This window comes from Balearica regulorum, chromosome 19 (genome assembly GCF_011004875.1).
Source record: "Balearica regulorum gibbericeps isolate bBalReg1 chromosome 19, bBalReg1.pri, whole genome shotgun sequence".
NCBI classification, from domain to species: Eukaryota; Metazoa; Chordata; class Aves; order Gruiformes; family Gruidae; genus Balearica; species Balearica regulorum.
In genome coordinates this window covers 2,204,484-2,229,919 of record NC_046202.1, presented here as the reverse complement: position 1 = coordinate 2,229,919, position 25,436 = coordinate 2,204,484, and the positions used below count along the sequence as shown (strand labels likewise).

Here is a 25,436-nt window from a genome sequence, read left to right as displayed (position 1 = left end):
GCTTTATTCTCCAGTCATTTCAATGCTGCAACCTTTGGCTCGCTAATGTAACGACACGCCAGCGACAGTACAGCCTCCTCCTGCTCGAGTCCAAGGAGTAACTCTATTATCCCGACGGCATTAGCAGGTCGTTAGTCTCAAGTAAATCCTTCACTAGAGGGGGATGTTGCACACACCTTGCCGGTGTGCTACACAAACATTGCATGGCCAGTATTTAAATGGAAAGCATAAAATTGGGTTTTCTTTTTTTTTTTTTTTTTTTTAAGCAAATGAAAACATTTCTATTTAGTCTTGTAAAACATATTTTGCTCAAATACAAACCCCAGTTACCTGGAATAGCTGAATGGGCACTTTTTAATTATGAAGGAAAAACAGCATAGGCACAGGTTTGAAATGGAATCATCATTTACTATGGAGGTTAAAATACCCATTGTATGGAAGGTATTAATTTTTAATGAAACAAAAATCTCATTTTCAAGAGAGAGATTTCATCTGTGAAAGACTGAATGAATAGATTTTGTGCCTGGCTGGTAAATTTTCATTACAATTGTCAAACCTAGTCCAAAACACAATGCACTGCAGGACATGGAAAGAAAAGTAGCATTAAAGAAAGTGCAACTTGCCTCATTTCCTCCCGGCAGCCTGTTCATGTGCACGAGTTGGCCCTGATCATCCAACACCAATTCAGTGTACGTTAGTATGTCAGAAGGCAGCGGTGGTGTTGACAGGAATGCATGTTCGTTCATAGAATCCCAGAGTTTAATCAAAGACTAGAGGATAAAAGGATAAATTCTTGTTAAGAATATCATCTGCAAATATTTTTACTCATTCCACTGTGACTTAATATTCAAGACAGAACACTCCGAAATGTCCCTCTTCCCAGTTTGACTGACAATGTTTCGTGGATATCACTTACTTTGGAATTTAATCCATGAAACACAATTTCACCCAAAGTAGCATAATGCAAATTACGTGATTCAGGATAGAACCAGCAAATCAGATATACAATCGATTCTGCAACTCATTAATACTTTAAGGATGTACGAGTCCTATCCTAGGAACTATCATCCCTGCCCTGTCCAACCCTCTAGGAAGGCTGGATAACAGGGTGGGAAAACAAAGAAACATAAACAAGAAGCACAAGACGTTTTACATTTCAGCTTCTACTGTTTGACTTATTAATGGAAATACAGCAGCAGGGTATCAGGACTCCTCATTTCTTTCCAAGCAGACTCAATCCATAGCTGTACAGACCTCAGGGGACCACTGTTAGCCACTCCAGGCCACTTCTTTCCCTGACAAGCAAGGACGGCAACTGATAGAAGCGCTTTGCAGGTACCAAAGTTTAGAACAACCCACCGGGCCTTAAGAACACTTACCTGCCGAAACATTTCGGGAATGTCGTAGACATACGATGTCCCTAAAGACTGTGCCTGGAACCTCTTGGACTGAAGCAGGTCTTTGGTCACGTACGGGGTATTGATCAGCATCCCATGAAGTGGTCCCTGTTTATCCCCGTATGCCTGGAACATAATCTGCAGCACAAAACACGACCAATTACAGTTTAATCCACTCGTTCCGTACACCTATCTCATCCAGATTTTACAAAAAAATCATCAGGCTGTTCCAGACTGATCAGGCTTGTTTCTGTTCTCTGCAGATGTGTTAATACTTGCACATCCTGGAACACCGTGCTTCATCATGCGTTACTACCCTTTGGAGACAGCGCCGGACCATTACCGCACAGATCTGAGTACTGCTGACTTATTATCATATCACAGCAGAGAGCAAAGTGAACAGAGCCACATCCCCACAGAAAAAGGCCTGTGACTTAGATGACTTCACATCCACCGGCATTTCCCCTGACGCCGTATCTCTGCCGATGGATTGTGATAGCTGGGCGCAGGGAGGAGAACTCTGTTATTTATGTAGTCGAGCAGCACGGTATCCGTATCTCCACTGACTGATCATGGAAGCTAGGTCAAGACTTGCATATGTCATTTGGCTTGAAGTTTTGATATTATAAGTTTAAAAGATTTTCCCAGAGTAGCAACATGAATTATCAGCTGCCATGCTTCATGGCACTATATATTCCACTCAGCCAGGACTCGGAAGGAAATCTATTTCAACTAAGGAATGCGAGGAGCACTGCTTAACTGGGACAACGCTGCACAAATGCTGCTTAACAGAAACACGCCTGACAGAAGCAACACGATTAGGCTGCTTTTAACAGAATGGTGATCAGATCTCATGTTACAAACTGCAGATCTTTTTCTAAGCGAAGGTGATTTAATTGAAGAATTTCACTAAAGATAAAATTCAGTATGTAAAACCTACTTTAGTTTTTAGATCAAAAAATTGTAGTTCACGCTCTCTCCAGTCTTCACAAGTGTTGCTTTGTGAAGTAGCTTCTTCAATGGAAGAAATACTTATTCAGGGTAACAAGTATTAGTGACAGTGCCTGGGTTAGGATCTGTTTCTGCACTTGGGGCCCCATTCTCCTCAAATCCCTGGAAAGGTTCTGAGCAGTTCTGTGGGAACTGGAGAAGTCAGCACAGAGCATCACTGCTCACTACCACAGAAACTGTGAAACAAGAGATCGGGGTCATTCTCTCATGATGAATCTCTTCTTCCATCCTTCAGAAGTCATGAAAGTGCCCAGCACCCTGCACATCAATGGTCATTGACTTTTTTTTTTAAAAGAATTCTCCAAGTTCAAAATCGCCCTCTGAAAACACAGGAAAAACCACATAGATCTGAACCCGTCCTATAAACCTCCATCATGAGGGGGAAGATTTAACAGTTTCTTACAAAGTTTGAAGGTATTAGTTTAAGACAAACCTTCCTCCCAACTACTCAAAGAGTTAATTGAAATAATTCCTATCAGTATGATTTTTTAATAGAACTGGTTTAATATCGAGGGAGTGGGGTGTCAAATTAAAAAAAAAAATCAAATATTGGAAAAGCTGCGAAAAGCGCATTCTCCTAGCTTTAAAAACATGAAGCTCATCAGAGACTGAGCTCAAGAGGCAAGGTGACCTTCACAAATGACTAACAAAACTCAAATGTTCAGCTCAGCTACTGGAGATTATTAAAATGTCCTTTTCTTTCCTCATCTCCACTCAAAGGCAGAAGTGAAGTAAAACATACAGACACTATCTGTTCTAGGATCTCCAGAAGTGGACAGACTGTACGGCCAGGCAGCTTGCTGGAAAAATTTAAATGGAGAAGAGGGGGAGAAAAGGTGATTCAGCACTTTGTGTTCAACATTAGCAGTGCCCAAATGATTTATTCTGCTGCTACTACTGCATGGCAGAGAGATTATTACAGAGGGAGATGTAAACATTTCTGTATTTAAATATTTTTCATGCTTCCTATGCTCCATGTATTTTAGCATATGTAGGTATTTCCATTAACCACACTATTCCTATCCCATGAAAAGCAAAAATACCAGAATAGCCACAACCATTACAAAGGAGCCCATTATGCTTCATAAAAATGATATAAAAGCACCTTCAATAATTTTTATCATCCTACCCAGGTCATTCCCCATATCTTTAGAATTTAAAAGACAAGTTCACAGATTTTCTCTATCTACTCAGGAAAACGTATAATTAATAATATTTTTTATTACGACCTACAGGATGAGCACCAACAGTGATTACTTTTCTATTACTTTTTTGAGCACTCTGCCACAGAGGAAAACAGATGTACAAATGACTGAAGGTACGTACAAAACAATTAGAAGATATGCACTTTACATAATTGATTACATTTTGCACGCCTACACGCCTATTGCAAAATTATCTTTACATTCTTCTTCCTTTGGCAAAGCTGAACGGCAATTTCATATTACCTGAAAACACCACAAATCACAGAAGAGCTTTATCGGGTCTAATGTGTCCCCCCCCCCCAATAATCTGCTCATCAGCCTGCGGAGCCATACGGAACCATACCTGCGCTGTTCTGGAGTCTGTCACTTCTTTGTACAGGCTGATGTCCAAATAGTAGCCCGACTCATTGGTCAAGAAGAGACGAATGGGAATTGCCTTCCCAGTCGGTGTCAAACGAATGTTGATCTTCAGCTCGGCTTGGAGGACGCGGAGTTTCCACAGGCGACTCCCATAGCGCATCACCATGCTCCGCACGGATTCTTCGATCTTAAAACACACAAGAATAATTTCTCTCACCTTCCTGGACACATCTACTGCTTTGCCACTCCTCCACCCCACTGCTGTGAGGTCCTGCTCAGAGGGGCACCCCAGCGTGTGGGGAGAACATCGCAGGAGAGGAGAAATGGAAGCACCTAGCAGCAGCACATGCCCAACACTGTTGTGGGACTTCGGCGGCCTGTTCGTTCGCATCCCAACGTGCCTCGAGAGAGGCAGGACCTGAACTCAACCTGGGGACCGCTGAGGTAGAGGGACAGTGCTGGATCCGCATCCCTTTTGCCTCCCGGGACATCACACCCCAGCCAAGCACAGCGTGCCCACTGCTGCCCTCCCCTTCATTTACCTTTCTGCCTGCAGACATAGCTCACAGCTAAGAGCTACAAAACGTGGGAAAGGGAAATTCTTGACAAACAGTTATGTAGCACTTATATGCACAATAATCATGTTTCACCACACATGCGGTACGGTGCTTTAAATCAACAAAGCAATTACTACTTGGAGCTTGGCCTTCTGGTGTTCTATTAAACTTTATAATATACTACTGTTGGCAAATAGCGCATATTAAAAGAAGGCAATTTATAGGCTGGTTTTAATATTCTTTCAAAAAATAAAAAGTCTCTTTTCCACAGAAGCTCAGGGAAAAGTCACGGTACGCATTTGAGGGCAGCCTAACTTCCAGGGGCTGAATACCCCAGCTTCTTCTGAACTTCCTGGGAACTAAAGATTTTGGATGCACCAACAGAGGGTTTATTCAAAAGCAATTTAAGCCCCCAATTTTTAATCATGATTTAAAAGTCAGCAAGCAAGAGATACTTATTTTGATAACCAATTCATCTTTTTAAACTTTCAGTTATTCTCATAAGGAAAGGTCAGCTCTCATCTTTCAGTAATCATGAACAGAATGTTGATTTCCAACTAAATGCAGCCTTTACAGTTTATTTGGGACTTTCTTTGTGCTGGTTCTGCTAACCAGAAACATGCTTTATGCCTAAACACTTTCATTTATGCATCTACAAAGCTTAATGTTCATTTATTTATAATGTTGATCTCTAGTTTTGTATCAGAGAATGAAAATGAAGCACTTTTTTGTAGCTGAATTTACAAATTCTTTTTGAGTTCATGATTTATCTCACATTTTATTTGGATAGAATCTGGACTTTTGTAAGAAACAGAAGAGCATTTAAAGCTATTTCCTTATTAAAATTGTTTCTCTCAAACACATAATGAAAAAATAAGTTTAGTTTCAAATACAAAACATATTTTTAATACTCTGCAGAGGAGGTGAGCTGCATTGCCTGAAGGACAGTGTTACTCTACTAAAAACATGAGCTCTGCTAGTTCTGAAAACTTACATTTAATATTTATTCATAGACTGGAAGAAAAGACAAAGCTTTCTCCCTTCCTCACTGCCAAACAAGTTCCTAATGTGAAGCAAACTAATTGCTTGCCTTAACTACCTAAATTAAAAAGTATTCTCTCTGCTTTTGACGAGAAGTTGGTTTAGCAGCTCAACAAGCAATTGTGAGTTAGAGACATCCATTAGTTATTAGTGACTCTGTTTTCTTTACTGAAAAGCATAACTCCAGTATCGGTAGAGTAACTAAACCAACCGTCGTGTAACCCTTCTAATACTGGTCCCCAATTTCTTGTGCTTTCTGCTATAAAATGGCTAGTAGAAACTGCACGTCATTCACCAAATGGTATTAAAACGTACTCAATCCATAGGTGCACTTACATAGCATAAAAGGCACCAACAAACCATTTCATTCTGTTGAGTCAAGCCCAAGAAAAAACAACAGTTCAGAGCTAGGGAAGAGACCATACCTTTGACGGGTCCATGATGACAGTAGGCACAAAATTTAAGAAGATGTGATTGCAGTCAGTGCGGACATTAGTGTTATTAAATGCCACCTCCAACTCATCCATGGCTTCCAAAAGCAATCGCTCTCCCTCATTTTGCAGATACTCAAAGGACGCTTCCTGCCAGATATTATCAACAAATAATTTACTTTCTACTCAAAAATCACAGCCCAAGAATACAGTGTTTGAAAAACTGCAGAAAGACTTGACTGAGACGATAGGTTACATTAGTTTCAGCAGGATGTGTGACCCCAAAACAGATTCATCACAATCACAGAGCCAGTACTTCCTCTGCCTGGATTCATATGCCCAGCTCAGCTGTGCCCTCGCTTAGTTAGGTCAGCATAAATCCGAAACCAGACAGGGCAAACCACTACTGCAGTACTGCAGGAGAAACACAGAGAAACAACTGTTGCCTCAAAATGAAGGATTTCTGACTATCCGCTTGGGCCACAGAACAATCCCTTGAAGCACAGGAACACTAGGCCTTCGAAGACATGCTTCTGCAGAGCCAACACCAGCGGAGAGGACACACCCCCCCACTACACAGGTAATATGTTTGCACACAGGTTCCTAGAGTGACTTAGCATTTCATACACTGTCTTGGAAAGAGACCTCGCGCGGGTGACAAAACTCACCTTGGTAACCAGATCAGAATGCCTTATGATGGCCCGCACGAAGAACCTGTAGTCTGTCACTTCTGTTCCCACTTCAACTTTAGCTGCTCCCAGGTAGAGATGCATTTTGTGATTGGCACATGGAATGGCAGTGAGATCAAAGTTTCGCATTCGGTTCAACTCTAGCTGAAAAGCCAGAGCTGGCTCCAGATGACGGTAAATCCTGTCTTCCTCGAACTAGAGGCACCCAGCATCACACAGGTAGAAAAGGGTTAAAAGAGGAAGGTGGGTTATGAAGCTGAAATGCTGAGGATGGGAAGAACTAGACAACACCCCTTATGAAGTGTCATATTTAATTAAAAAAATAAAAATCAAAATGAATCCAACCCAGAATTTTCTATCTCAGGCAGAATCCTTAGCACTAAGAGCTGTGGTGAAATTGTTGAAATACTGAGAGCAGAAGACAAACTGCAAACCAATAAGTTCCCAACCTCACCTCCCCAACCCCTGCCTTTCGCAGAAGCCAGAAACTTTGGTATTGAATCACCGTGCTGCTTCCAACACTCCCTCGTCATACCGCGACTAAAATCTGTGTGAGCAGAAGCTTCTGGTCAGGCTTCCACTTGCACAAGTTTTTATCCCCAAGTATCAGACACTCATCACTGCCACTGACAGCAATTGCTGCGTGTGCGGACAACTGGCCTAGCGAGGGAGGAAAATATTGCACTAGGCAGTGCCGCTGGGCTGAAGGGGCTCCCACCCTCTTAGACTGGCAAGGAACAGCTACATGAAAGAAGGATAAAGCCAACACTTAAAGAAAAGTATTAAGAAGATACAACTTACCTTATCCCGGGCACGGAACGTGAAGAACTTTGGAAATTCTCTCTGTTTGAAAATAAAAACAGTGATGTTAGCCCTCCAAAAGCAAGCCACCTGATCTACCCAGAGTGCTCACGGGCCAGACCCGGGGTAGCACCACAGCAGAGGACATGACAGAAGTTGTTACAAGCGACTTTTTCAACATCACGAAGGATGGTGGAAAATCAAGTTACCCTCAAGAAGTCAGCAGAGGTAGTGTAAACCCGTCTTCACTGCTAACGCCACAGAGGCTACTTGATTGGCTTTTGATTATTATTGTGAATTATTAACAGACAACAACATGGAACCATCCAGACAGTAGTAGGAAATGTCTTCTAGTTCTATTATGATTATGATTACTGTGGGAGTGTTTGGGAGCCATACAATGATATTAACACTCCATTATGTGAGCAGATGTACACAAAACAGTGATCTGTATTCCATAGCTCCCTTCGTACCGTTACTGCTAGAAATACTCTCTTCCCAAGGAAAACTATGAATTGTAGTCAAATAACTTTATTCTCATGTATTAGTACTCTACAAAAATCCCCCAAACATGATTAGGTTTCTCTTTGATTGCACAGATAAAACCCTAGCAAACTGTAAGGGCTTTGAAGTTTTGTGGCACATTGCACGTGTCTTAGAAGATGACAGACTAGACAGCATCCTTCTGCCTATCCCTCCAGTTCCATTCGAGCAAAGCCATTCATTTCCGTGGAACTGGACTTGTACTGGGTGGAGGAACTGTTGTGAACGCTTCGCACCAACAGAAGAAACCCAGCCATTTATGCTGAAGGTGACCTGAGAGAGCAGACACAACTTGCCAGAATTGCCTTACGAAGAAAAGAAGGTGTCTGACCTGGAGTCACTGAATTTCTGAATCACGTTTCGCTATCAATGAAAGACTTCTGACCCCAGCTTGATTCAGCGCAACAACCAGTGCACGGTGACAGAGTACAAGGCTCCACCGAGCAACACAGCTTTTAAGGCTAGGAGTAAGCTCTAGCTAGTCATCTTCCTTACCTCCTATAAAAAACAGTCCCCAGAACTTCACCTGATGACTCTCAGTTGAGCAAAATAGCTTGTGCTTGCCTGGAGTGTGTCTTCCAGACTAGCCATCGGTACAAGAAATCCTGCCTGAAAGTTCAGGCAATGGGCATATTAGGTGAGCCGATGAGCATCAGCTCTACTCTAAGGAAACCACCACTGCCATGTTTCCTCACTCCTCTTCCAAATCCCTCCTACCTGTCCTCCTCTGCACGCTGCCAGTTTCTCCTAACACCATCCATGCTCATTCCATCACTAATGTAATTGTTTTCAAGGCATTTGACTACTGTTGTGGGCAAATATAATAATTAGATGTGCACACACACAAAAATTCTCAGTGCTCTGGTACCAAAATCCAAAAGAGTGCTCCATTTCCTAGGCAGAAGAATTATACCCCTGCTGTGTTCTAATCAACCAACCATCATCAAGACAATCAAAATAATTTGCCTAAATTAGCCAATCAAGACACCCTGCAAACCACAGAATGTGAAAAGCTACAACAGAAATCATCATAGTTGATTATTATACTAATAATCACGTTAAAAACCTAATGAGATGAGGAAATTGGAAGCTTGCTGGAGCAACTCTCTATTACCTCAACATGCTGGGAACTAATTATATAGACTGTAATTAAAACAAAAACAAACCCAAGCCCAGGCCCTGGCTAAGTTAATAGTTGGTCCAGTAATAAACGGAATAGAATAGGAGATAGTAATAGAGACTGACACCGGCAGAAGATCCCAGAGGTACTCTACAAACTTTGCAAACAGATGACATACCATGCTGCCTCCTCTGGCTTAGAGAACTAGGAGCATCCTAAGCAGTCCGTCGCTCTAAACAGCAGGGCAGGGAAAACTTTTTGTGATGACTCCTTTTATTCTTTGCCTCCTTTCTGACCACTGACACATACTAAAGTCCTTATTCATAGACTCTATTTTTTTGTTCTCCAAGTATCAGCTCAGTTCTCTAAAACTTCCTTTTTTTTAGATCTAAAGCCTGGACTTTCTTGCCTAAGGTCCCAACACCTCTCCAAAGAGTCCAGTTTCCTACATAAGCCATTGACTGACACACACCCATGCCTGTACTGTGGGCAGCGATTCCCATATGGTGATACCCATGTTTGTTCAAATACTAGTTTTGCCGATTTGTAAACTAGTTTTCCTTTCGTAAAGCTTGCTAAACCAGGCGAGTTGAGCACAGGATGAATTTCTTGCACTGTCAAGACTCCTAATAACTTCCAGAGTCGTAAAGTAGACACACAAGGGATAAAAATCTGTTTTATGTCTTACATTACCACCTTGAAAACAGGGCTAAACTAACCCTCACTTATGCCCAATCCCTGGGGAAAGAAGTAATTCTTAGCAGTAAGAGCATCAAACATTTTCCACATCACTAAGTCATTATGCAGAATTTAACAAGTCACTTCAATTACTTCTCTAAGTTATTTTAAAATCAGTAAGAAGCCTAAAAAAATCACCACACTACCTAAGAAATAAAAAAAATTTGTTGTATGATTACATTTTAGAAAACAACACTGAAACAAACAAAATCTTTATTAATGTGGGAGTCCTGAGTTCAGCAAGGTAATGAGAGACTTTGGCACATGAATGCAGAAAGCCCACTCCTGTATTTGAAGTTAGATGCGTGTTTAAATACTTCACTGAACTCTGACATCGATGTTGGCATGAAATGCCTGACTAAGAATCAAACGAGAAGCCCAGAGTCACTTATGTGTCTCCTGGCCAAGAATACAACTGTGTTCTAGGTCCTTTTTACTTACATGAAATCTCTGATCCACCTCATAGTTGACCTGTTTCCTGAAGTCCTTATAAATGAAACATACACAGGAAGACAAGAAAAAAAAAAAAGCAGAAGAAAGCTAGCAATTAGGATTACAATCAAAAATTAATTAATTCAAGAATACAAGAGGTGCTAAGATTGTTTACAATTGTAAATTAAAATTAAGTGAATTCATCAAAACCATCTCAAATTTTAGAGAACAAAAACAGTGAAAAGAGAACTAAATATAGTTAACACAGCATTTAACTTGGGGAAAAAACCACATCAACTGTCAATGCTATTATGAGCTAGAAACCAAAGAGCTCTGAGCAGCAGGAGAGATATCAAAATACCTTTTGTGCTACAAGGAAAGTCAGCCTCCGAATCCCATGTTCAATCAGGACTGATTTCTGTAAAAAGGCAAGTATGGAATCAGGTGACTGGATTAACAGAAAAACAACACATCAAAACCATGTCAAAGTCTTCTATGAACTGAAAAAGATCTACAGATCCTCCTGCATCTACGCTGTAAGTTCCTCATCCTTCAGGCTACTCAGAGCTAAGACCAGTGATCATCTAGTAGCACACATAAGCAAATACATGAAGTCTGAAGAGGTAAGTAACCGAGTAAGCATTCCAGCGGAGCCTTGCTAACGAGTAAAGCAGAAGGGTCATATACAAATCTTGCAGGAAATACTCTTCTTCATCGGCCCAAGTTGGTCTCTTTTGCAAAGACTCCTTTTTGAAGGGAGCACAGCGTAGACATGGCAAGGCCATGGAAAATGACGGAAAATAAGTTTTAAAGGAACTAACCCAAGAAGAACGTAGCGCATACTTGATTCTGGCAAAATAAGCACACAGACAACCCAGACCAAAGGCCAGATGCGTCAATATTGCAAAGGTGATAAATGATAGGTGTCACTTAGTTTTTTCAAATAGATGAGAGAATATCCGTTCTGGTTGCTTCTTTATCAAATTCCACTAAGCCACATTTCAAATGAGTGCTGCCATCAGTATTTGTCACACCACTGGTCTTTTAAAGTGTTAAGATTTCATAATTCTGCTCCTCTTTTTAAAACTTTTTCCTTTCTCCTCTTTTTTCCAATTTAAAAGCAAAGGAAAAAAAAAAAAAAGAACAAAAAAGAAACAAGAACTCAGCTAGACCAGGAACAAAACAACCCCTTTCGGCACAGACTGAAATGTTTTACTAAGGTTAAGCCCTTTGAAAATGAGCATCAGTGACTATATTCATGGCAAGAGGAAGAAAATAACTTTAATAATGCCATGATTTAAAAAGCAAAAATTGTTATTGCTTTTAAAATTCCACAAGTGGCAGACAATAACAGCATAGCAACAGGATTCTGATTACATCGTAATAATGTGGGTCTCACAGCAAGTCCACAGCTATTACAGAGCGATTAGCCATCAGCACCTGGAGAAACTCCATTTACACTGACTGCCTCAATCTCCTCCACAAGTCATTTACAAGTATATGATCCTAATTTCTATTAAAAAAAACACACACAACATGCTGGGACTAGAAGATTATTTGGACAATTTGGATCAACCTATTTGATAGTTTAATGTGTTTTGGAATTTTTTTTTTTTATTTCTTTCCTTTTATCCCCTCCCATAAAACGCCTAGAGCATGATCAAGCAGATGAAAAGCAGAACTAGTTTTAATTTTTATATTCGATTCTTTTCTTTGCTTAAAGAGACAGGAAGCTGCTGAATTCACGTGAATACCAGCCCCATTCGGGGACCCCTCATTGTTGCAGAATGTATTACCACCTCCCACACTGGGAAGGGAAGTTAGAAACTACTCGCTCAGTCCTCCCATAGTCACTGCAGGTACCACGGATGCAGCAGGTCCCAGTGCCTGATGGGCTAGTCACACCCGAGTTCTTCACGCTGACCAGAAAAGCAAGTGCAGGCAGACCCCAGAGGGGACACGAGGAGGGGATCCCCAACCCTATCCCCAACCCGTGTTGTCTCACAGCTGACCAAAGGACTAACATTTGGTACTCTAAAGTCTATTCCATACTTACAAAGGAGCAACAGAGCATACCAAATCAATTCCACCTCGTGCCAGAAATATCATACTAGGTGGATGCTCCAGCACGCCAACAACAAGGAGAACAAATTTTAATTGCATTAGGACTATTGTGATACAGAAAATACAGGCCATTTTAACGTCGCTTTCTGTGCCTCTGTTACTCTCATAACTCCTTACCACCAGGGAGAGGGATACAGCACATTTTTTCAGTGGATCTGGAGATTGACACTGAATACTGACCTGATACATTTGAAACCTTAAAGGTCTTTTACCCTATCAAAAATTAAAGGGAAGAAGGCCTGACCTCATGGATTAGAATGCACTGCAAAGAGAAACAATGACCTGGAGGCTTCAGAAAGGTGCAGCTACATCCAAAGAAGTGGTAAGGTTTTAGATGGACTAAATTAAGGATGTAACTGTTGCATTTATTTGTTTTGACACAAGCAAACAAAAAAATGAGGAATACACTGACTTTTTGCAAAGCAGACAGAACTGTCCTGCACACACAGTTCCAGAGAGGGAATCAAGGCAGCTTACCTTGCTCTGCGTGAACTCTCTGAACATGGCTGCCAGCCCATCATCATCAACGTCACTGTCTGTTTTAATAGCGACATTAAGGATGTGAATGGGCTCCTCGCGAGCAGTCTGCAATTTAAAGAAAATATTCTCCATAAATAAACGGTTAACAACTTAACACCTGTGAGTGCTCAGAAGCAGCTCCCCAAACACAACTCTAAAATACAGATGCCCCAGGGAAAAATGACCTCAGCAGAGCACACTGCAAACCAAGGAAAACCGAGGGAAATCCTTGGACCAAGCAGCCTCACAAATTTGCGGTTTCGCAAAAGGAAGAGTTGACATTCACAAACATTCTCCTTCTTCATCTGGAGAATCCAATTTGACGGTCACATCTGACCTGGCTAACTCAAGTGTGCTTCATTTGGATGCAGAAAGGATGCAGGGTCAGGTCCTCTCTTTACAAGATGCAGTACAGGCAGGCCATTAGAGGACTTTGGCATCAAGAAAAGTAATGAAATTAAGCAAATCCAAAGCGTAGGAGCAAAACAATGTGTGTGTTCATATTTATAACCAAATGAAACAATGTGGAAGCATCAATTACATTAGATGACAAATTTAGCATTTAAGAGCCTGCAGTTAACTGTGAAAAGCTGAGTATGAACAGGAAATTATCCTTGGTGAGGTGAGGGAGAGGTAAAGAGAGATCTGAGAACATTAAGGGTGACGGTAATATTCTGGAACGAGGCTACGGTACTTACACACATGCAGATCAATGGATCAGCTGAAAACCAAGCCCTACTCTGGACACAGACTGTATTCCAACAGAGCTTCCCACTGCTGGGGCAGGACAGAGCAGTGGAGCAGCTACCTGTCTCTAAGGGAAACTGGTCTTCAGTCACTAAGGATTATAAACCATCTGCTTCTTCTACACCCGTTCTCCACATCAGTGCAAAAACTAAGGGGTTCTTCTCATCTTTTCCTCCTAAGAACAGTTCTGAGGTAGAACAGAGGGAAGAATCAGGACCTAACTTGACTAGGAAGGGTGTAAGACAAAAAATACAGCCAGTTAGACTTCAGGTGAAGGCAGCTGAACATACAGTTCAACATCCTGATGTGCAGAGAAGGTCTGGAAACTTAATCATGAGTCTAAATTCTCAGTTAGGCTGCTGTGGATCCAGTAATTCTACTGATGTTGAAAGCTACAAACTAAATTTACATGGAAAGTAAGAGACTTTGCCGTAGTTTTAGAACAGAGTCAGAAAATGGCCACCTACTTTGAATCACCTGCTGTGGAACAAGCAAACAAATCACATACATAAATACATAAAGCTCTTAACTCCTGCTTCCAGCAGTCCAACTAGTGAAAAGTGTCTAGCCTGCAGTCACTACGGCATTCTGCACGCCTTCTGTTTCCAACTTGAGAGCAATCTCAAGAGAACTAACTACCGTACCTTATCTTCATCATACAAGGAAGCATGGCCAGCTTCGGGGAAGGTTGGGCTCTGAGGAGGAGAGTCGCAGAAGCAACCCATCACTTCATCAAAGATTCTGAAATACACCAGAGAAATATTAGTCATCGACAGACCGCCGCCAGCCCACTGAAAGCATATAGCACTAAAACCCACAAATCACATTGGTAAGGCGGGGAGGGAGAGAAAAAGACTCCTTCCCTTTGCAGGACTGAAACTCAAAAGACGAGGCAGCAACGCCTCCACCACTCCTCAAACCAAAGCAGAGCCTAGATACTCCAACACCTGCCAGAGATCTTATGGCTGCAGGCCCTCATGACTGCCATGGGCTCTGCTGGGGTTTTTTTGCCTACCCCAGAAGGTTGAAAGCATGAAGAACACATCCTCCCATGTATATATGCGTGAACAAGAGCGTTAGAAGAAATCAGCACATTTGCAAATTATCTCCAATCAGCAGAAATTCAAGATGCTGATCCTTCTGGCTGCAAAATGCTCTTACAGCAGTCTGAAACTTTCAGTTATCTCAAGGAGACGGAGAAGGGGGTTCAAACAAACTTCCACCTGAAACTCCAGAAACTCAGCAAACAAGCTCAGGACCAGTTTAAACCTAACTCTAAACAAGGCAAAGATTTTCTCCAGCTCCATTTGGGCCCACCTAGGAAGCTGGCAACACAACCGACCGTTGCCCTTCCCCACGTACCTGACAAAATCTTCAAATGTGCGGAAGGAGACCATTCCACCCATCCGCTGGCACGGTGGAGTGAATGAATTGTCTAGCAGCACATCACTCACGCTAGCTACGTGGACCATCCCGTAGTGATTGAGGTTGGAAGAGAAGGACATTCTAAACGGCAATTCAATAAGATCACAGTTAGTAGGGACAAGGGAGACAAGAATATCACTGGAAAAAGACTGGTGCATGTGCGTATGCTTTGACCACGTGAGGCGTGGCTGTTTGTCCAATGTAACTGTGGCATGATTTGTTAGATTCTTCAGCACACCAGACCTGCCATGCTGTCTTCTCCAAAGTCCCTGCAACGCTGGCATGCCTCTGGTGCCGTTAATGCCCTTACCTGGATGCTGTCCCAGTGTACAGAGTTCCTAACAGAGTTAGGAAATAATGTTATAACCCTTTAAAACAAGTATTTCTTAAGGAGTTTCTTGTGATGACAGGTGAATTATGACTACGCAAAGCTGAACGTATTTTTCCTCCTGTATGTATGGTTTGCTTTACAGGTGCAATGCTGAGATAAACAGCAATAATTCTAAGTTTTGACACTTTAAAGACTTAGTAAATTTTACAAATGAGCTATATTATCTTATTGCTTCCACAGTTTTTCTGGTCATCCTATAATTTATGCTCCTCAAATGCAGTGTGGTACAGTAACCTCTCTAAAATCCTACACTGGAAACGGGGTTTTCTATAGTCTTACACTAGTATTCCTACCCTAAAGTCCTTCAGTGCCTTCCACTTTAACTGCTGACCAAATTAACGTGCTCTTCCACCTAATTTCATCTATAGTTTAAAAATATTGCAACTCCCCCATCACATTTATTTTGCTCAGTTTTGATTGCTAAAAGGTAAAAGCTGCTAAATACAAGCAGTTGGCCACAGAACACATCTATCTTAAGGAGCAAGGAAGGCAGAGCTCCAGACACTTACTACTGCCATACTCATGCCTGATGTCTGCTGTTCCAAGCACGGAGCTACACCACAGTACACGCATCACTCATACAGGACCAATTCCTTATTTAAATGAGGAGGATTGGAACAGATTTACACAAGCTCAGAGGAAGGCACTGAGTAAGACACTTTAAAGTAGGAGCACCACTCACTGAAGGTCAGCATTCTTTCCTGGCAGAGGGAGAGATCCTGAATACGTTAAAGGATCACTGAGTTCTCATGCAGTTCAACTGCTATGGCAGCACACGCCAGCTGTGAAATAGTTTGTGTTACTTTGGGGTATTATTATTATTATGTTTTTTTAAAGACCCACGATGTTATGGTCAGGACTAGCAGAGGAAGTTTCTCACAGCAAACAAAAAGCATTCTACAACTAACTAGACATCCTTTCCCTAGTTACTAGAATTGGGTTTTGCCTTCCCTACGCTAATTGTTTCTAATTTTTGAACTGTGCTACAGTGTCATCTTAATTCACTGAGGGACCTACTTCAAAAGCTCCCCGCAACATGGCAAGACCTTCATCTCTGAAGAGACAGAGATGCCGAGCTGGCACGCGGCAGTGCTCTGTGACACAGCAACAATTCACTCTCGCTTGCTTTGCTCTCCCTGGGGCTTAGGAAGACATTAATGAAGTTAAGTTTCTGTCCTCCCCAACTGGTGTCACAACAGGGAGGCAGAAGGCAGCGGGGGGGGGAAAAAAAAAATAAAAAAAAATCAAGGTGCCAATTCAGCACAGCACATGCTTGATTTACAACTTGTGAAGTCAAAAAGATGCTCAACTGCCGTGCTGGACCAGACACTGGTGGCAAACCAGGGGCCCAGCCACGCTGGCTCCAGCACTGCTGGCACCACACAGAACCAGGACAGACTGTGGGCTGCTGACAGTGCTACTTACCGGCTTTGCTAAGATTTCTGTCTTTCCACGTACAGGAAACCATTGTGATATGGTTCTAAGTATACTGTTAACAAGTCTAAATAAGCATCAGTTTGATTAATAGCTCTCCACATTTAAAGTCACTCTATGTTTCAGTAATTTATCTCTGATTAAGAGCCATGAGACTTTCAAGCCCGTTTTTACTATTTTTCCCTAAACAGGCTTGTAAGCAGTAATAAATAATAGGTATTCATGTTTTGAAAGAGAAAAATTTTTCAGGACATGCCTTGGTGTACATTTCTTACAACTAATGCAAAAACTACCACAGAACAGTAACTAAACAAAAAGACAGTAGACATTTTTCATGTATTATTTAAAACAAGAAATACTTTTCAACTGAGACACGGGAGGAAAAATTAGCGTCCGAAACACAACAAAACATGCTGTCAGCTGTTTGAGATGTAGATTCATCTATGGTGTGAGGGAGGTGAGACAGCCTCGACAAATTCTAAGCTAGTTGCAAGAAACCAGAGCAGCAACAGGTATGCTATCGGCTAGGAGTATCTGCCTGTTTCGCTGTGACACCCTGTCAGAGGGAATCCAGTTCCAAACAAGAGACCCTAGAAACAGCATTCTGCTAGAAGTTTGCTGTGTACCATACTGCAGATGAGCTGAGTCACCTGGCAAATTTAATTGTAAAGATTGCTGCATGCAAAGCTTTTTTAAAGGGCAAAGAAAAGCTGAAAACATGTTTGAGACAAAGGGAGAGGAAAAGGGAAGGAAAAAGAGGAGATATGTTTGAGAGCTTCCCAAGTAAAGGTTAGGCCACTGAAACAAAACATGTTAAAACATTAAGTATTAGGCTACTTCTTTCTAGTCTGTCTTTTCAAATTTTAAAAGATGACAAGTACCATACCTGTTTAGCGTGGGGATGTTCCCTCTGTAATCAAACAACCACAGTTAGTTACAGATTGGTTAGTGAAAGCCATAATAAAGAACTATCATCAAGCTGATACACAGACCAGCAACAAGTTTACAATTTACTAAACCAAAATTTGTCAACCATCAGGTATCAGGCAGAATTCAATTTCATTGCCCCTGAGAAGGCACCCACCACCTGACTTCGCTTGCCACGGCTGCCATGGGAATGAGCACAGACCACGCACATAACATGCAAGTAATACACCCCAGAAAACACGTTGTGTTTGCAAGGTACCCTGCATTTCTATAGCATCTCTCATCGTACCCACTCTGAGCCCTCTGCATACACCAAGTGAGCTTCTCAAGCAAGACCAGAGGGGGACGTTTGCACTCCCCGACAGAAGGGCAAACAGCACAGATGCAAAAGTGATCATATCACACAGGAAGACTGCAACAGGTTCAGGAAAACAAGCCAAACCAAATCCTCATTGCCAAACCTCTACACTAAGCAGCGGCCCATGCACCGGCTCCCGAACAATGCAGCAATGAAGCCAACACACACATAAACGCCACGTAATACTTTGCATTTTCAGCATTCAAGGCCTTGAATACCAAAAAGAACAAGCAGAACTTAAGGCTAATTTTAGGAAAATTTTACAGTTCCTTTTTTAACATCAGTCCAACCCTTCACATTTTTGCGTGCAGACTAGGGCTTAGCAATGCACAGACAGAAAGAAGGCGAGGGGTGCATTTCCAAACCAACATAAGAACAGCACAGCCTAGCCCATTCTAGCTACATTCATGAAAGCGTAAGGTGCCGTAATGGTCCATGCAAGATGTAGACATTGCTGTGATGTGACATTCAAAATAGTAAAAATTAAATTGAAAAAAACCACATGTGCACAGGAGGCTTGTACAAAGAGATAAGCCAACATGAGAAGATTGAAGGCAAAGCTTCAGGGAGCATGTAACTGGACAATCCCCCTCCCCATTCCCGCAGAAACCTGCAGGAGATCAGAGATCAAACCACAGACCTTCTTAACACCCTTAACAGACCCCAAGTTACTGGGCAAGAAGTCTTGGTAATTAACAGCCAGTGTATTTCCATGGTCACACCACCAAATACACTGACTGTGCCCGGCCCTGTTCTCCAACTGGTTTTGTCACGGCAGAGTCACATTCACTACAAGGTTGTATGTTTGGTGCATTATTTTTTTTTTTTTTTAGCTTGGCAAATGGTGGGAAAGCTGCATGTGATCTACTTCAGTTAGAAAAAATAGTCTGGAGAAGACTGGCAGTTCCTACACCTGGTCACTTCTGCAGCAGTCCCTGGAACGCTTTCAGAAAATAGATGAAAAACCCAGCATAAGAGATATTCCTTTCCGTCTCAAAAAAGGCATCTTGTTGCCTTGCTCCAGGAGCCATTCTCAAGCTGCTCAGTACAGAGCTGAAGAGATTATGGCAAGAATCACAATGAGGAAAACGGAAGACCCAGAAGCTGGAGATCTCAGAAAAGAGTGGAGGAACAGTCTTCACACGCTATGGGGCTGGCCGTGTACCTTACAGCTCATCACAGCTGCGGAGGGCTTTTTCGCATCAGGGCAGGATTGTCACTTGCCACGGAAATGCAGGAGGAGGTGAAGGTTTGATATTTGCAGCACAATCAGGCCTTGTGAAAAGGCATCCCAGCCCACTCACGGAGCTACGCCTCCACGGCTCCTACAAACCAGCCGCCAGCTGCTAGGCCCTACAGCAACAAGTGGCACCACGGCTCTGGGAGCCGAACAACGGCACAGCTGACGGAGCACGTGCCGGCCGTGTTTTCCACGGCCAACTCCACGTAGCTGGTCTGAGGATCAGAAACCTTCATGCCACACCAGCCCCAGCCCTTCTCCCTGTCTCCTTTGAACTTTTAAAAAGGCCCTTCTTGACTGGGGAAGCTGATCTCACTAGGAACCTGCTCTGCACGGATGCAAGCTCTACTGGTACAATTACTCCTGCTCAAGCAAAAATCCCCTTAGCCCCCCTGCGCCTCCTGGTTGAATCTGGATTTGCTTCTTCTTGCCCCTCCCTTTTTTTTTTTTTTTTTTTTTTTTAAACAAGAGCATTCCCCTATGAAAATGATGGCAACGCATGCAAAGCACCACTGGTTATATCAAGCTGTGATTGAGTGCCAGCGCAGGGCAAAGCTTTTGAAATCAGGCAGCAAAGCGGAATCAGCAGAGGTCGGCTGAATAACCCACTTGTAGTTATTAACAGCAGTGCCACAGGAGAAAGAGCAATTCCACTGGCTGTGACCAGTGGCATCCCTCTTATGTTTCTTCATTTCTGTAGAAGAATCTAAACAGAAGGCTGTGAAACATGCCTCAAACCATACATTTTGATTGGGTTTTTCCTCTCCCTCTTTCTTTCCTTATTCTTCTGCTCCCTCTGTGATTCAGCCAAGCTGAGTCTGCTACTGAAGTCCAATTTGCATAAAATTATCGTCCTTCCATTCAGTTTGCTGCCCCTTCAACAGCCCCTTCTTTGCTCTGTTGGAAGATTTTGCCCTTTCTGAAACAGGCAAGCCAAGGGAACTGCAACACATTACTGCTGCCTGCTGTCTAATTAACATCAAACCCTCAGCACGAAACTGCAGGGATTTACAGGTGTCCTGGAATCATTTTCCCCTCCTCCCTCCTGATATCAGCCAGTCTCCCGCAACAAGGAGGGGACCTCAGGCTACCTAATAATACAGTACGAGTTATACGCTCGGGTCTCCAGGCTCGTATGGTGAGAGTCCAAAGCAGCCCAGCGGATTCAATACTAGCAATTCAAAGACTGATGCAAGAGGCTGTTTTAGCAATTCCTTTAGTCCATAGAAAACGCTTCCATTTTGTCAGAAATTCAAATCTTATGAGTATATCATTGTAAAACGATAGTGGGAAGGAACCTATAAACTGCTCTAAGTGTAAGCGAGTTACGGTTTCTTATTCTTCTGTAAAAGCACTATTTGGAAACAGCAATATTTAATTTGGCTTTCAGCCTTCAAAATAGTTTCTACCTGTAAGTTACAGAAGAGGCTGACAAAAAAGAACAACCAAAATACTCCATAGATGATAAAACATCAAGAGACAGCAAAGGAGAAATCATGCACCACTCTTAAACCTTGAAATCAGTAACATCAAAGTCCAAGTAGGGTGTCAACAAACATCCACAAGCACAGAAAGAGGAGATACTGGGCAAAACCAAGGACAAGATAGTTGAGATATTGATATCCTTGGAAATACAAAGCAACTAATGACTAGACTTGAATTTGACCCTTGGAAGCATCACAGAGAGCAGGATGCAGTCCCAAGAATGAATTCAACCTAGACAAGTCTAAGGCATTTGCCTGCACGTCCACGTTTGCCGAGTTGCGTGCATTCCCACGTAGGGTTATAGCTGGTATTGGACACCTTGTTTATCAAGGTTCAAAAGTAAAACTTGCTTTAAAGCTAACTAAGCCAATTACCAAAAGTTAAAGTCTTAATCTGCACAGTTAAAACCTTCCTTCTCTTCCACCCTCCAATGGTACATCCTGACTCAAGGTTCCCTGGACATCTCAAGGCCAAGCGTGGCAGTTAGGAGTGGCGCGTGGGACAAAAGGAAGGCGTGGGCTCAATGCACGGGGGACTGGGAAGGCACGGCTAAAGCATCAGAGTGAGCAGAACAGGCTGGGTTATACTTCAATTTCCTTTGGGGCTCAACATACTCGGAAGGCAGAGCCCTGTGGTATCACTGCCATACCCAAAATAAAGATATATCCAGCATCTCTAAGTCACCCTTGTCAGCAACTGTCTTACCATCTGACAGAGGGAACACATTTACCTCTGAGTAAAACAGAGGGACCTGTTTTGTGGGAACACATTTACCTTCGAGTCCCTCCCTTCTGATCCTCCAGCACATCTGCTACTGGGGAGGGAAAGATCAAAAGAGCCGCTGAACAACCTGGCTGGGGGAATGCAGCGAGCTGGAGAAAAGGCGATGCCTTAGGAGCAGCAGTGCAGCAGCACGATTCTGCAGCAGGCTCCAAAAGCTGGCTACAGCAGACAATGTCCCAGTTTAATTTAAACCTCACAGCTTCAGACATAAGAAAGGCTGTTCGAAAAGCAGGAGAGGAGAGGGGGATTATTAGAAAAAAACCCTTCTCCTGTTGAAAAAGCACTACAATTCCCTCTCTCTCCCTATACTAGACACACAATGTTTCTTTGAACAGAAGATTTTAAGCTAAGATTAGGCAAGCACTGTTTCATGTGCAGAACACCTAAGAAAGGCCTTTCAGTGTCTGTCACCTGGCTTGCCATTCTCACAAAGGAAGCTGAACTCTCTAAACACCAGTCAATATTCCACCAGCTTCCCATCTCAGCAGGGCAGTCTGAACAAGAGGGAAGCAAAGAACAGCTCAGAACAGGGCTCATTTCTTTCTCACATCTTTTCTCACCAGGACTCTAGATGACTGAAAGAGGCAGGTTATCCAAATGCAAGAGGCTCTGCACATAAGCATTTGTTTGCGGTACCCTGCTGCAGCATGGAGCGATCAGCATCCCGTAGATACCCTTGTATCGCTTCCTCCAGATTGGATTACTGCAACACCCTCTACTTGGGGAGGGCTTGCAAACTCCCATTTACTGCAAAAGGCACCAGATGGTTACACTGTTCTCCTCATCTGCCTTGCACCGGGCAATAAGGAATGCTGGTTTTGATCTAAAAAGCCCTCTACGGTTTCAATTATAAGCAGTTTTTCTCCCCACGTCTTACCCTTGCGATCGGGATCAGCAGGGATTCTTACAACAGGATGTTTTCTATTAATTTAAACAAATAATTCCCAAAACAGTTTCTGCCCACAAAACCCACCAGGAGCAGGTTGCATTTCTATGACTTTGTTAGCACATTTAACAGTTTTTCTTTCCTCTCTGCTTCCATGCAAAGCTTTCCTGTGGGTAGTTGATGGCAATCATTCAGTGGCCAAAAATACAAAGTCTGAGTGCCTAGCTGTGATTAGTCAGATCAGAAGTAGTGACTGTGATTGTTTCTGTTACAATTAAGTAAAGGCATAGCAGGGTTAAATACCAATAACAAAGAATCTAAATATCACAATCATTATTAGTTTGCAATTTTCTCTACGTGAATATTTGCTCCAGTAAAATTCAGGCCCTTAAATGTTCGCAGAGATCAGACACAAAAGGGACCAGGGCTTAAAGATATCTGACCAAGCGCTGAAATACGTGTGGCATCATACAACACGAGCTCCAAAAGAGAACGCTCTCTTAAGGGCTCTCTGGTATCTACTCCTCGTTCGCCAGGACCCAGCCCTGCAGAGCCTCAAGGGACATTTTGGCTCTGGGGTTTCCCTTGGAATGCATTTTTAGCTTTTCAGTCTAACATTCCATGCTACAGAAGATACAGAAAAACATATGATGGACATAGAACATGGTCAAAAACAACAAAGACAACTTAAGCAAGACAATGTCAGAGTTTTGAGATTTCTGTGTCTTGGGTTTAACATCAGGTCTGTCTTTACAGCTAGCTTAAATCTACACGCTCAGTGCTAATTTAAGACCCCAGGTATCCTGCTGCCAGCTCTGCTTCAGCACCCAGCCACACAACAGCTGCACAAGTAGGTACACACTGCCAGAAGCTGTGCCAAGCAACAGGAGCCAAATTCATCACTAACAGACGGAGATGCAACTCAAAGGAACTTAACCTGCCTGTGCAGGCAGCGAATTTGTCCCCAAGCCTGCTTGCCTCTGCACAAGGACTGCGACGCATTTTCAGTCAACCAGCAGCAGCGCCGATGGTTGAGAAGCAGAACTGAGCTTCAGAACATTGCCTCAGCAAACTCAGCGTAAAGGGGAGAGGAGATTTCAAGACAAAGAAGCTGTTTCCCAAGCAGGTAACAGTTCTCCTCTTCCAGATGACCTTGTCCAATTAAGCTTGCGCACAGTAATAGAGCGGTGGTCAGCACAGGCAGGCCAAACAACCCCCAAGCAACAGAGGTAACTGAGACCAGCAAAGAGAAGAAATGGAGAAAGAATGGAGGGGGGGGGGAGAGAGTATTATAAAGGGGTACTAAAAATAGTATGCAATTATTTACAAATATTCTAGAAATGTAGGAAACAGATGAGACCAAATGCATGTCCCATTTGTATCATGAATGTTTTGTCCTGCTTGTTGAGGACAGTCATTCATTTCTAGCAAACCAGATTCTGAAAACCATTTCATAAAATGTACTGATGGATTCTCAATGAAGCGAGACTGGACCCTGTTTGCCCAGCCCCACCAAAAATAAAATAAGGAAAAAAGATGTTTGGAAACAAAGGAGAAAAATAGCACCGGTACCGTACTGCCAAAGCAGCACAGCTCAACAGTGGCACCCGGCGGCCACGGAGACTCACTGCGCCTCTTGGCTCCAGCACACTCTCCCCTGCCTGGGACAAAAATAAAATATCCTCTAAAATACCCTCCTGAGTTCCTGTTGCAAATGAAAAAACATGGGAACTGACTAACCTGACAGATGCTGAAGAAGTTCTGATAATCGAGTTTGTTTGGCTTTTGGGTTTTTTTTTAAAATTATCTTAGCACACACACTAGGAGATGCAACCCTCCTTCTGTAAGATAGGGCAGTGAGTAGTTGATGCTTTTGGTTGCAGTCATGAGAAACACATTCTGAAAAATACTGACTGAAAACCAAGTATGTCAACTCTAGCATTTTTCTATAAAACACATTCATACATGCATCTTGGGCTTCTCAGTCAAAAAAAACCACATGCTAGAGAAGATTTCACCTTATCCGGCAAAGCCAGGTTTGAAAATAGAGCCAATCAGAAACAGTTACAAAGGGCTGGCAGGGGAGTGCTGCAGGAAGAGGACAAAGGTCTGACTGGTCTTTATTAAAATTCCAAGTAATTCATTATTCTATCTGGAACTGTATGTTTTGGAAGACTCAGGATTCAGCTAGAACTGAAGTTCTAGAGGGAAGTTACTACACCAGCTGAACTTAAAAAAAATCAGAAAATATGTGAAAACCGTATCATATTTAAATGAACCCAAACTGTAGAAACTACTACCCATAGCTCCTGAGGTTCTAAATAACTTAGGAGAAAGAACTGGGTGATGTAGGGTTTTATCTTAAATAATTTGTGCTTATTTGAGGCACTGGGACTCTCCCTTTCTCCACCAATTCTATTGCCAGTTTTCTTTGCCAAGATCAGATGTAGCCCCTCCTAAACCTCCGATTCCAAAGGCACCTGAAGCCGTGATCTGACCTGTTCGGATGGGAGGTAGGTAGCATGAACTGGAACTCCACCACACAAGTATTATCCTTCAGCTGGCGATGCTGGACACTGTTTAACTCATAGGCAATATATGCCCTTCGAACGTACACCTGGTGAGAGAAAAACTCGATCAGCTTAACTGTGCTAAGGAAGCAGAGAGAGAGAAAGAAGATAAATAATACACCAGGCTTCAACAATATTAAACCCAGATACCTCCAAATGACTATCTAGATAGACCTCTAATTCAACCAGAATTTAAAGTAATTCTTTGAGGAAGGCCAGTCT

General features: G+C 42.6%; 1 protein-coding gene across 9 annotated transcripts in view; it reads right to left on the bottom strand.

The window, feature by feature from the left end:
- ACACA (acetyl-CoA carboxylase alpha) overlaps nt 1–25,436 on the bottom strand; it is a 146,114-nt gene that overhangs the window by 61,520 nt on the left and 59,158 nt on the right. For 4 of the 9 annotated variants that reach the window (XM_075771715.1, XM_075771716.1, XM_075771714.1 and 1 more), the window contains 13 exons: nt 25,143–25,261; nt 17,852–17,875; nt 15,078–15,221; nt 14,360–14,456; nt 12,927–13,034; nt 10,687–10,743; nt 10,335–10,379; nt 7,493–7,534; nt 6,671–6,886; nt 5,997–6,152; nt 3,957–4,160; nt 1,380–1,535; nt 624–770 (listed from right to left, as the gene is read on the bottom strand). In XM_075771715.1, the coding sequence (XP_075627830.1) occupies nt 624–770; nt 1,380–1,535; nt 3,957–4,160; nt 5,997–6,152; nt 6,671–6,886; nt 7,493–7,534; nt 10,335–10,379; nt 10,687–10,743; nt 12,927–13,034; nt 14,360–14,456; nt 15,078–15,221; nt 17,852–17,875; nt 25,143–25,261 (1,515 nt within the window). The remainder of the gene's footprint in view (nt 1–623; nt 771–1,379; nt 1,536–3,956; nt 4,161–5,996; nt 6,153–6,670; nt 6,887–7,492; nt 7,535–10,334; nt 10,380–10,686; nt 10,744–12,926; nt 13,035–14,359; nt 14,457–15,077; nt 15,222–17,851; nt 17,876–25,142; nt 25,262–25,436) is intronic. The other 5 variants (XM_075771718.1, XM_075771722.1, XM_075771720.1 and 2 more) reach the window with 3 other exon arrangements.